Source organism: Podarcis muralis, chromosome 7 (assembly GCF_964188315.1).
Source record: "Podarcis muralis chromosome 7, rPodMur119.hap1.1, whole genome shotgun sequence".
Taxonomy (NCBI): Eukaryota; Metazoa; Chordata; class Lepidosauria; order Squamata; family Lacertidae; genus Podarcis; species Podarcis muralis.
This window is the reverse complement of record NC_135661.1, coordinates 83000005-83013458: the sequence shown is the minus strand read 5'-3', so window position 1 is coordinate 83013458 and position 13454 is coordinate 83000005. Positions and strand designations below refer to the sequence as shown.

Below are 13454 nucleotides of genomic sequence, written 5' to 3'. Positions count from 1 at the left end.
AGGTACCACTGTATTGTTTTTATGACTGTTTGTTTGCTTTTTAATCTCAATTTAGCATTAAAAGTAAAAGTAAAAGAAAATTGCTTGCGTCAGAGTCCTTAAACCCTAACGCAAGATGAGTGCCTGTATGCTTAAACATTGCACAGACATATAAGTTGAACATATAAGCAAAGAAACTTTCTCCCACAGAAATAGGGGCGCAGCAGGATTTGGTGCATGTTTACTCTGAAGTCTGTTCAGTCTACATTTAAAGGTGAACTTACCTAACCCACACTGTCTGAAACAATACCTGCATCGAAATTCAGCCGTCCTTTGAAATTCGAATGTGGGACGTGGGTGGCACTGTGGGTAAAACCTCAACGCCTAGGACTTGCCGATCGCATGGTCGGCGGTTCGAATCCCCGCGGCGGGGTGCGCTCCCGTCGTTCGGTCCCAGCGCCTGCCAACCTAGCAGTTCGAAAGCACCCTCGGGTGCAAGTAGATAAATAGGGACCCTTGCCAGCGGGAAGGTAAACGGCGTTCCGTGTGCTGCGCTGGCTCGCCAGATGCAGCTTGTCACGCTTGCCACGTGACCCGGAAGTTTCTGCGGATAGCGCTGGCTCCCGGCCTATAGAGTGAGATGAGCGCACAACCCTAGAGTCTGTCAAGACTGGCCTGTACGGGCAGGGGTACCTTTACTTTTACTTGAAATTCGCAGTGCTCTGAATTTTGCAATGCAGTTCTCCAGCCGAATATTCGGAACAAAAAATGCATATACAGAGGTGGAGTTTGCATATCAAATGCCTATGTTGGTGAAAATGACGGGGGGAAATAGTGAAAATTGCTTTGCAAAAATGTGTGCGTTAGGCAAAACTGCACACAAAAGTATGTATATCCGGAGGAAAATGCTGGCGAATTTTCATGAGGACGTACCGTATTTTTCTTTCTATAAGACACCCCCGTGTCTTTTGGGGGACTCCAAATTAAGAAAACATCCCTCAGCACTACCCATGTATAAGACGAGCCCCGATTTTAAACCTAATTTTTTGGTTTAAAAAACCTGGTCTTATACACGGAAAAATACAGTATATATCTATATAGATATATATTGCAAACCCCTGTGGAAATGTAGAAAACTAAAGATTATAAAACAGAAACTGAGAGGAACCAAAATGGACATATTTGTGCACACATATCTATCATCTATCTATCTATCTATCTATCTATCTATCTATCTATCATCTACCTACCTACCTACCTATCTATCTATCATCTATCTCTATCTATCTATCTATCATCTATCTATCTATCTATCATCTATCTATCATCTATCTATCTATCTATCTATCTATCTATCTATCTATCTATCATCTATCTATCTATCTATCTATCATCTATCATCTATCATCTATCATCTATCTCTATCTCTATCTATCTATCATCCATCCATCTATCTATCTATCTATCTATATCTATATCTATCTATCTATCTATCTATCTATCTATCTATCTATCTATCTATATCTATCTATCATCATCTGTGGAGTCAGTTTTGTTGTCTTCATTGGAGTAAGTGTGTTTATGGTGACCAAATCCAGCAGCCCTATGACCCTCCAAAGCTCAGTTTTGTTTTCCATTCCAATTGTAAGTTCTGTTTTTCATTTCGTTTGTAAATTCCTAACATTTAGCGATTTGCAGCTCAACTCTTGCTGGGACGTTAATCGGGTTGCCGGGGAGTTCAGACGTCGCCTGAAGCTCTTGCAAAGCTTATATTCTCTTGACACCTTCCAAAAGAAGAACTATATAATTTGGTCGTGTTTGAAATGAAACCAGCACAAACAAACAAAACAACTTAAGACTCCTCTCCTATTCTCTCTGTGCAGAAAGCTACATACCAAAGACACCCTACTCTGTCTTCTTTGGGTTCAACTTATCACACATCCGGAAAACCCTTCATGACTCCAGTCTGCTGTACCGTGCTGAACTGAGAATGCGCATCTCTGGAACGGTTCAGGATCAGCGATTGGAGCTTTACCAGGTACAATGGGGAAATGCTATCGGAGTTCAAAGATGCCCACAAGTTGTACCCTCTCGCCCGGAAACTGTTCAGACTGTTTGGAGATGCTTATGGTTATTTGTGGGTGAAAGGAGGAAATTTCTCGGTATATACTCAGAGGCATTCTTTTATTTGCACCCAGGGACAACAGCTGATTTCAAAGACAGGCCCCTGGATCATTGATAATGATCGTTCATTCGTATTAAACCCCAGACAAGAGCCGGGACAATATTGCTTGCATTCTATCCCTGAGAATGAGGGGGGTGGGGTGGGAAGAAATTGAAATTTCTGATTTTGAAATCAAAACGAAGGCACATTTATGCAAATTATGTTCATTTGCCAAAAAAAGAAAAGAAAAAGTATGTATTTGTTTGCCTGCATTAGTCTGGAGTATTTCAGCTGCAGAAATCAAAATATTGTGGGGAAGAGGTGTCTGCAGCGAGGGAACTGGAATCTAGGAATGTTTAGGGAAGCTTTTAATGTTTAATGGGTTATTGTATTTTAATATTCTGTTGGAAGCCGCCCAGAGTGGCTGGGGCAACCCAGCCAACTGGGCGGGGTATAAATTATTATTATTATTATTATTATTATTATTATTATTATTATTATTGGAAATCTCTCAGCATATGCTCAGAGGCATTCTCTTATTCACACCCAGGGACGATCCTTGATTTAGAGGACAGGTTCTGTGGATTATTTCTAAGGATCCCTCATTCATCTTAAGTCCCAAACATGAGCCAGAACAGGATTGTTTGCCTTTTAATATTGACATAGAATTTGGAGGGACCGAATGCCCACTTCATTGTTCCCCTAGGTCTTCTGCAGATGTTGCCCCTGTTTTCCAGTTCTGCCCCAAGAACCGGAACCTTGAACTAGAAATTAAGCGTAGCATTTAAATGCGAAGTGCTTCAGCACATCGTTCTGTCGAACGATGACCCACTCTGGGTCTTATGTCCCAGATGGAGAGACTGCCTTGTTTACACTTACCCTTTCCGTCCAGGAGCAGATCCACTCGATCAACAGCACTTGGTACTACATGGACGGGCGTATGGTGAAGTTGAAGAACGAGAAGGAGTGGCTTTCGTTTGACGTCACCTCCGTCCTCCGGCAGTGGCTTGGAAGCACAGGTAAGCCAGGAAGTACCTAAAGGTGTGAGCGGGGCAGGGTCCCAGAGTTGATGGCAGCTGGAAAGAGTAATTCACTCGGGGGAGAGGAAGAATCACTGTAGGCAGAACAGGATGTGTGACAAAAGAGGACAGTGGTTAACTAGGGGCTAAAAACTAGGGCCTAGCTTGCCGGAATAACCACAGTTAGTTCTCTGCCAAGTTTGTTGTTGACTTGCAAACCATGCCGCCTTTAGCACGTCCAAACCCAACAGCCTTGCTGAACTGTGGTTTGTTTGGCCCCTCGATCCCAGAAGCTTGCCGGGTTACAAAAGCATAGGCAAGAGGAACTGAAAAAGAAGCCGAGCGTTTGTAGGACTACAAGTCCCATCATCCATGACCACTGACTATGCTGGCATGGCTGGTGGGAGTTGAAGCCTAACGACATTTGGAAGGCCCCACATTGGCTATCCCTGGTATAGCACATATCTGGCAGTAGCAGCCAGCTTTCAAACAAACTAGCCTGTTAGATGACGTGTGATTTGTCGGACAAACCACGGTGGAAGGAAACCGTGGGTTGAACGTTATGTGCAAGCCCATCCATTGACAGATATATCTTCTTCCAGATTCGGGTAGGTAGCCGTGTTGGTCTGACATAGTCGAAATAAATTAAAAAATTGTCCAGTAGCACCTTAGAGACCAACTAAGTTTGTTCTGGGTATAAGCTTTTGTGTGCAGTGTGCATGAAAACGAAAGCTTATACCCAGAACAAACTTAGTTGCCTCTAAGTCCTAGCCGCTCCTGCAAGGCAGTGCCAAGGTACTTATTTCTCCAGGGACTAGAATCGTGGGGCAACCTCTCCCTGCTTTGGCTTTGTGCCGGAGGTGAGCGGGGGAGAAAAGGGGGTGGGGAAAAACAAAACAATGCCGCAATCCGCTGAGTCGGCACGCCACGCCCTGGGCACGCTGCCACAGTGTTTTGGAAGGAGCCAGATCAAAAGTGCACATGCGTCAGGCACACTTGCCCTGCGCCACTCCTCGGCTGCATTCTTTGCACAGGTTGCTACTGAAAGGAGAGGAGAGGAAGGCAGGGATTGCGATGTTGCAAGCACTAAATTTCTTGTGTCCGGGTGGCCGTCTACCTGCAACTCACCCTCTCTGATCTCAAACCCCTTTTTGCCTTAGTAAGTTGAAGAGGTGACGACAGTCGTCAGCTGCAGGAATGGGTAGAGAAATATTGGGGGTGTGGTGATTTAGAGGAGAGGTGGGTATCATATTGAAGAGAGGGCCACCCTCACTGCCCAGCTTCCGTGTTGGGCAGGGCTGCCCACAGATCAAAGACAGGCTCAGATCTTGCCATGCTTCAAGCGCCATTCTCTATATTTCTTAAAGGTACCACACGGAAGTTTTATGTGAGCGCCTTTATGTTCGGGGAGGATGAGGGAGGAATTCAGCCGAGTTCACATTTAAGGCAAACCTACCACCCTGAGTTCTTGGGATGAAGGGCAGAATGCAAATAAATGATAATAATAAACTCACGCTTTCAGAAACAACACGCAGACCAAAACACAGCTGCCGTCGTTTTAAATTTTGCACCAGATTTCGCAGCACAGTTTCCCCAAGCCACGTAACAATCGCAGAAGTAGATAGATGTGCTAAGGTGACGCAGTGCATGGGTACATTGCTGAAAACAGCTTGGGGAAGAAGTGTGTCTTATTAGGTGGAAATCATTCGGCAGAAATAAGCACGTCGGACAAAATCGCACATGGAATTGTGTGTATTGGGAGAATTTTGTATTAAAATGCCAATGAAGTCTCATTAGGACTTTTAAAAAACTGATTTGGAAATCTGGAGAACTGAATTTCAGATTGTATTCCTGTCACAGATGTTAACGTTCCTATGTACGTGTTTGCCACTTTTTTTTTTTTTAAGGCAACCTCCTTAATCAGACACCCAAAACTTTGTGTAAAGATTGGGGGTTAGGGAGGAGCAACCAACAGACATTGTCTGCAACCAACTTCCGCTTCCCGTACACACATGGGCTGAGCTCCAGAGGAGAAAGGCGCACTTGGATTTAATGTGGCAAATACCTGTCTTCACCTTTGGGCGTGTGCCTCCGGGGTTGCGGGTTCAAATCCTTCCGCCGCTCCTGCTGGAGGCTATGAGCACAGCACCCAAAAATCCACGTTGTTTGTATTTCAGAGCCTCTGGGAAGATTTCGCCTCAGCTCCCACTGTACCTGTGAAAGTGGTGTGGAGGAACTGAAAGTGGAAGTTGAAGGTAAGAGCTAAGGAATGGGGTCAGTGTCCTGGTTTTCCAGGGACGGCTCTCCATCCCTGTTTTGATCCCGGAACATCCCTATTTCCCCTGCCAGTGAAAAACGAGGGACAAAAAAAAATGGAGGGGTCGAGGAGGGTCAGCTGTGGGGAGAAGTGAGAATTGTGGAATGGCAGAGTTGGAAGGGACCCCAAGGGCCATCCAGACCAACTCCCTAAAACGCAGGGAAATAGGAAATGTCTTTATGTTGTAGGGTTTACATCTAATGCCGCTTTATTTATTGATTTAAATTCATGGCCCGTCCTTCACCCTTGAAGGCGATCCATGGCTCCTAGCCCTGATGGCTATAAATTGCCTCCACTGCTGGAGGCAACAGTGTTTCTGAATACCAGTCGTTGTGAATCGCAGAGGGGGAGAGATCTCTTGCGGTCGGATCCTGCGGGCATCTGTCTGGCCACTGTGAGAACAGGAGGCTGCTGGACGAGATGGGAAACAAGGCCAGATCTTTCAGGCTTTTCTCATGCTCTCAGGCCCCGCCAAAGGCTGTCTTTAGTCCCTGTCTGGCATCTCCCTCGTCACTTGCCTGTCAACAACTGGTAGGCGCAGGCTCGGCGGATTCCGCCTTCAGGACGAGACTTGCCTCCTTCTGGGAATCGGGCCTAGAGAACTTCCTCATCCTCCTGACACACATACCTGCCATACCTTCTGCCCAGGGTGGGGTTGTGTGTGGGGGGCGCCGTGCCAGTTCCGGCGACACTTTCGTCACATGACTCAGCTCGATGGGAACCTCCTCTAGGGGGCAGCGCGAAGCACGAGCACCCGCAACACACACACACACACACACACACACACCCCTTGCACACACAAACTAGCACACACCCGCTGCGTTTCGTCAGCTAAAAATAGGCTGCCGTGCTGACGGCAAACAGCTTCACCGTCGGATCGCAGAAAGGGTGGTTCTGTCGTGCTTCTGGCGGCTGGCACGCTCCAGAATTTCAGAACGCTTCCCTTCCTCAAGGCACCTTTCCCCACAGTTGTTTCACACCTGCGCACCTGACTCACTTTACTTTCAGCAAACATAAGAGTTGGCGTTTTCCCCTCTCTCAGGGGTGCCTCATATCTCTGCTGTGCCCATGTTTTTTGGGCTGTGGGTATGCAGCTGGCTATAGGGAGGCAAGCGGGGACTCTGGAGCAGGGGTCGGCAACGTGTGGCCCATGGGCTGGATGCGGCCCACGAAGACCGTTTTACCGTCCCACGAGCCGCCCCCGAACCGAGCTGCCCATTCGGCGAGTCCCCCCCGCGCCACGCTAAACCGGCAGAGCGCAGCACAGGGACTCGCCGAGTGGCGCTGGAAATCGCGTCTGCGCATTCACAGGTACCGGAAATCTGTGCAGGCACGATTTTTGGCGTCTGGCCACGCACAGAAGCGATTTCCGGTGCCACGGACATGCGCAGACGCAATTTCCAGCGTCACGCTGCGCCGGTCTGGCCCACAGACGATCTCCGCGGGAGTGATCCGGCCCATGGCCGGTAAGCCTTGCCGACCCCTGCTCTGGAGGGTAGGACTCGGACCAATGGCTTCATGTTACAAGAAGGGAGATTCAAACTGAACATCAGGAAAAAAGTTTCTGACAGTAAGAGCTCTTCAGCAGGGGAACAGACTCCCTCAGGAGGTTGTGGACTCTCCTTAGAGGTTGGACGCCATCTGTCATGGATGCTTTAGCTGAGATTCCTTCACTGCAGGGGGTTGGGCTAAATGACCCCGGGGTCCCTTTCCAACTCTACGATTCTATGACTCACACAGGGGTGCGGTGGGCAGCCTCTTTGGCAAATGGCTGCTTTTTGGCTCACAAGAGCCTCCAACGCAGTTTAGGAACGACTGCCTTTCCACTTGTGGGCCGATGGGATAGGCAAACCCTGCTCCTCAGCACTCAGCATTTAATTCCCATCACCTATCCAACATGGGAGGGATGCGGGTGGCACTGTGGGTTAAACCACAGAGCCTAGGACTGCCGATCAGAAGGTTGACAGTTCGAATCCCCGCGACGGGGTGAGCTCCCGTTGCTCGGTCCCTGCTCCTGCCAACCTAGCAGTTCGAAAGCACGTCAAAGTGCAAATAGATAAATAGGTACTGCTCCAGCGGGAAGGTAAACGGTGTTTCTGTGCGCTACTCTGGTTCGCCAGAAGTGGCTTAGTCATGTTGGCCACATGACCTGGAAGCTCTCTGCGGACAAAGGCCGGCTCCCTCGGCCTATAGAGCGAGATGAGCACCGCAGCCCCAGAGTCGTCCCCGACTGGACCTAATGGTCAGGGGTCCCTTTACCTTTACCTTTATCCAACATGGGCAGCAGAGTGGGAAGGAAGAGTGAAGTCAGCGCACCTGACCCCCTGCAGGGTCCTTGGACACCCTTTCCCTCCACAATCGCACCCATCACCCCCCCCCCCCACATTCCTGATCCCAGCGGGCACCACATAAGGATGCTGGCAGAAAGAAACAAGCCAAGTCAGTTCGGCAGCACAGCCTTCGCCCACCTGCAGCTGCTCTCCTGATTTTAGTGCCCCCGTATATACCTCATTCGAAATATAAACAACAATAAAGCACAAGGTAAAATTTCATTTTCCGAGATGAAACGGAATCTACAGTAAGATGGAAAACAATGTTTATTTTTGTAGACTTCCACTTCCTTTACATTTGAATTTTTTTCTCTCTGACTTTTTCTAATGGCACAGTCAGATCCTCAAAGCTAATCTTACGCAACACGTCTGCGTCTATACTTAGTAGAGAGAAGGCACCCAGCTTCCCTTGTTGGATAGTCATCCTGTTGGGGTTTCTAATTGACTTCCGTTGAGAAACCCAGCTCTCGGCTGAGCAGCTTGTGGCCATTAATGTGGGGGGGGGGATATGGCCATGGGAAATTTCTGCGATGCCCTGAGCACATGCTTATTTTGCTTAACGGTTCATTGAGAGCTCTGCCCCCACCCAGACAAGGAAGAGGAATGATCAAGAGACCAAGAAGGCTTCCCAAAAGGAGGGTTAGGGGATGGGAGCAGCGTCAGTGAGGGCTTTGGCCTAGGAAGAGTCTGGTGTGGTAAATGGCATTCCAGTCAGTGCCGCTGGAGGGTATTTCCCCTGCCTTCCCTGTTCCTGTTCCCCAGCCATGCCGTCGGAAGCTGGTACTCGGGGAAACATTTGATCGATCTGATTTATAAAGCGCCTTCACCCTTATTATTATTTTATTCATGCACTTCTAAAGGGTGGTGCTGTGGGTTAAACCACAGAGCCTAGGACTTGCCAATCAGAAGATCGGTAGTTCGAATCCCCGCGACGGGGTGAGCTCCCGTTGCTCGGTCCCTGCTCCTGCCAAACTAGCAGTTCGAAAGCACGTCAAAGTGCAAGTAGATAAATAGGTACCACTCTGGCGGGAAGGTAAACGGCGTTTCCGTGCGCTGCTCTGGTTCGCCAGAAGCTGCTTAGTCATGCTGGCAACATGACCCGGAAGCTGCACGCCAGCTCCCTCGGCCAATAAAGCGATATGAGCGCCGCAACCCCAGAGTCGGCCACGACTGGACCTAATGGTCAGGGGTCCTTTACTAAAGGTGCCACCGCAAAGTGTTTCACATATGGCAGCATCCAAATGGTTTAAAAACAAAATAAAGCCCGTGCGACACGGCTAACGAATTCTTGTCTGTTTCCAGGCACCAAATTAAGGAGGGGTGATCAGCAAGGGATCAGCCAGACGAAACAGCAGCCCCCTTATCTTCTGGTGATGGCGATGCCCCCCGAGCGGGCAGACCACCTGCAAAACCGCCGGCAAAAGCGAGCGGCAACCATGGACTATTGCAGCCAGTGAGTGGCTTCCGGGTTTTTTTTGTGTGAGACTCTTTTGCTGTTGAGAGCCTCTTGGGCTATAAAGTGGGGTGGCAGCTCAGCTGGTAAAGCATGAGATTCTTAATCTGATGTTCACGGGTTCGAGCCCCACGTTAGGCAAAAAGATTCCTGCCTTGCAGGGGGTTGGACTAGATGGCCGCTGAGGTCCCTTCCTACTCTACTGTTCTATGCTTCTAAGAATGAATGAATCCACTTCTATGCAGCTCTTTAGCCAAAAAGACTTCTTACAAAAATCAGCGTTAAGACAGTCCCGGCCCTAAGGCTTACAATCTAAAAACACATCTTCCTCGTCATCATTATTTATTAAATTTATAGGCCACCCTTCATCCTAAGTTTACAGGGTGGTTTAAAATATTAACAAAACAAAAATGAATACCATAATAACAAACAAAAGCAATATTTATTAAATTTAGAGACCGCCCTTCATCCTAAGATCACAGGGTGGTTTACAATATAAAAACACAAAAATGAATACCATAATAACAAACCAAAACAGCAATGCATCCATAGTTTAAAAGGCCATGGGTAGTTTAATTAGCCTGGGAGAAAAGGAATGTTTTTGCCTGGCACCTAAATATATGTAAGGTGCCAGGCGAGACTACCTGGAGAGAGCATCCCACAAACAGGGGGCCACCACAGAAAAGGCCCATTCTCGTGTTGCCCCGCTCCGGATCGCTTGTGGAGGAGGAGGCACACGAAGAAGGGCCACGGAGCAGGATGAATTTGCCACTCCACTCCTGGCTGGGTTTCAGGATCTGTGGTTTTGCGGCAGCTAGATTGGTGACTGGGAGTGGCCGCTGAGACCATATAACACCGGTCCTGAAAGACCTACGCGGGCTCCCAGTACGTTTCCGAGCACAATTCAAAGTGTTGGTGCTGACCTTTAAAGCCCTAAACTAAGGTTACCAGATTTTTTTCAATGAATCCAGGGACACTTTTCAACTTCAGTCGGAATGATAGTGGAAATGATAGGGAACTGGTCTGTAAATCCGGGGACTGTCCCCTAGAAACGGGGCGTCTGGTAACCTTAACCTAAACGGCCTCGGCCCAGTATACCCGAAGGAACATCTCCACCCCCATCGTTCTGCCTGGACACTGAGTTCCAGCTCTGAGGGCCTTCTGGCGGTTTCCTCCCTGCGAGAAGTGAGGCTACAGGGAACCAGGCAGAGGGCCTTCTCAGTAGTGGCGCCCGACCTGTGGAACGACCTCCCACCAGATGTCAAGGAAATAAACAACTACAGTGGTGCCTCGCAAGACGAAATTAATTCGTTCCGCGAGTTTTGTCATCTTGCGATTTTTTTCATCTTGCGAAGTGTGGTGTCGGGAAAGTTTTGGAAAAGCTTCAAAAATCACCAAAGTCTTAAAAAACCTCAAAAAAGGCTACCACACCGCGTTCTATGAGTTGCTCCTCGAAGTCAAGTCGCAACTGTATTAACGGTGTTAAGAAAAAGGAAACAAACTTGCAAGACGTTTCCGTCTTGCGAAGCAAGCCCATAGGGAAAATCGTCTTGCGAAGCAGCTCAAAAAACAAAAAACCCTTTCGTCTAGCAAGTTTTTTGTCTTGCGAGGCATTCGTCTTGCGAGGTACCACTGTATCTGATTTTTAGAAGACATCTGAAGGCAGTCCTGTTTAGGGAAGTTTTTAATGTTTGATGTTTTATCGTGTTTTTTAATACTCTGTTGGAATATTAAAGTGGCTGGGGAAACCCAGCCAGATGGGTGGGGTATAAATATATTATTATTATTATTATTATTATTATTATTATTATTATTATTATTATTTTGCTCTCTCAACTCTTGTTGGGTTCTTTCGCTCCAGGTCACCAGAGGAGAAGAAATGTTGCGTGAGGCCCTTGTACATCGACTTCCGCAAGGACTTAAAGTGGCGGTGGATCTCCGAACCCAAGGGCTACTATGCCAACTTCTGCATGGGTGCCTGCCCCTATCTCTGGAGCGTGGACACTCAGTACAGCCAGGTGAGGACGTAAAAAGCCCCCTCAGCCCCCCGAAAAGTCTCACCCCACTTCCTCACACACAACCCTCCTCCTTTGGGGTTTGTTCAGAAGCATTCCAAAAACTGCTTTAAAAGAATCTCAAAAGCGGTTATACAAAAGGGAAGCAACAGAAGGGTATCATAGAAACAGATGCAAAGACAGAATTCGGCAATGAACTGTTCTTCTGGGTCAGAGAAAGCCTGGGGGGGGAATATAACTCTCTACAAGGCATCTGGAAGCAACTAGTAGCCAATTCTTTGAGGACGGCAAGTGGGAAGGGCATTCGATAGGCCGGGAGCAACGGCAGAAAATACCACTGTCCTGTGATGTGCTTTGCTGCAATAAAAATTACCGTATTTTTTGCTCTAGAAGACTCACTTTTCCCCTCCTAAAAAGTAAGGGGAAATGTGTGTGTGCGTCTTATGGAGCGAATGCAGGCTGCGCAGCTATCCCAGAAGCCAGAACAGCAAGAGGGATTGCTGCTTTCGCTGCGCAGCGATCCCTCTTGCTGTTCTGGCTTCTGAGATTCAGAATATTTTTTTTCTTGTTTTCCTCCTCCAAAAACTAGGTGCGTCTTGTGGTCTGGTGCGTCTTATAGAGCGAAAAATACGGTACTTGGTTGCAGTGCCATGAGTGAAACTTGGCAGCCATTATAAATGTGACCTCTGCTTTCCTCTGCCGTGAAAACTTGGCCTCCCTAGGGTGCTCAATCTGCCATGTTACCTTTCCAAAGACGTATTTTCTTATTTTCTTTCGATAGGTCCTGTCTCTGTACACCCAACACAACCCAGTTGGCTCAGCCACGCCCTGCTGCGTCCCACACGAGCTCGAAGCATTGGGGATTGTGTACTACGTCGGCCGCCAAGCCAAGGTGGAGCAGCTTTCCAACATGGTGGTCAAATCCTGTCAATGCACCTGAGAGAAAAGGACTCGTGGACTTGGGATGTCTCTTCTGGGCGAGTTGGAATTAAAAAATAAATCAACCTGAGCGGGGAAGGAGTCAGGACTGGAGAGGGACACAGACTCCCCTTCCCCTCTAACAAAATCTTTTTCTAAAACAAAAACAATAAAAACCCTCATTTGGTGAGATTTATTATTATTTTGTTATTTTATTTTGTGAATTTATGGGGTGTTTTTGTTTTTGCGGGGGAAGGGAGCAGGCGTTGAGAATCTATCAATTCCTTTTAATTATTTTGCTTTGTGTATTAAGAGAGAATTATTTAAAGAGGTTATCTCTTCCTCGCCCCGCTGCCCTACCCGGCTCGCCCTGTACCCAAATCAATAATTTGCTATTTTAAGGAGAAATAGAGCTGCTTTTATATTGTGGGTGAAACTCCTCAGAGGGACTTAAGAGCGACAGTTTTACGAGATGATGATGGAAAGAGCGATGTTATCTATGAAGGTGATGATATATGGAAACCATCTCGATTTGAGGACTGGAAGAACGGAAAAATTCACACAGGATTAATATTGGTGTTTATCGGCTTAAGGAGACTATCAGAAGAGATCATAAAGAAAAAAGAGAAAATATATGAACAAGATGTGATGTGGAAACAGCAAGATAAGACTGGATAGAATTATGAACTCTGTTTGGACTGATTTGGTCTGATTTGGACATTAATGCAGTAGCAAGAAGATGATCAGAATCCGCCTTCGGATCTTGAAATATGGGTCCCCCCAACAAAATTTAAAATTAGGCTTTGTAATTCGGAACTTATGTGATGTGATTTAATTTGATTTGATTGGTCGGTTAATAAAAATTATTTAAATAATAATAATAATAATTTGCTATTTTATGGGAGTTGGGGGGGGGGGGAGGAAAAAAAAAAAAGAGAGCCTCATTTTCCTGCCATAAAGAATGTCTTGAAAAAATGAGGTGGCCCTTGAATTTCCAACACTGGCAGAAGGAAAGGCGTGGCAGGGCATCCGAAACGCTCTCTGCATGAGGGTGTGGGGATGTCTAGCTCTGGTTGAGGAATGCAAAATGAGTCAAAATCAGCGAAGGACGCAGGGTGCCAGGGTTAAGATTTCAGTCGTTCAGAACCACTGCCCTCCAGACGGTACGAAAGTGCACAATGCCAGGGTCGCCGGACGACGCCCGGCTCACCTGAAGGATGCCCAGGAAGATGGCAGAGCGGAACTCCGCCCACTCTCAG

General features: G+C 47.4%; 1 protein-coding gene across 1 annotated transcript in view; it reads left to right on the top strand.

Moving 5' to 3' along the window:
• Positions 1-12397, top strand: part of B9D2 (B9 domain containing 2) — an 87255-nt gene extending 74858 nt beyond the window's left edge. Inside the window, exons 3-8 of the mRNA XM_028742186.2 lie at positions 1863-2017; positions 3036-3162; positions 5340-5417; positions 9112-9262; positions 11124-11280; positions 12059-12397. Of these exons, the coding sequence (XP_028598019.2) occupies positions 1863-2017; positions 3036-3162; positions 5340-5417; positions 9112-9262; positions 11124-11280; positions 12059-12217 (827 nt within the window). The 3' untranslated portion in view covers positions 12218-12397. The remainder of the gene's footprint in view (positions 1-1862; positions 2018-3035; positions 3163-5339; positions 5418-9111; positions 9263-11123; positions 11281-12058) is intronic.
• Positions 12398-13454: the final 1057 nt, after the last annotated feature.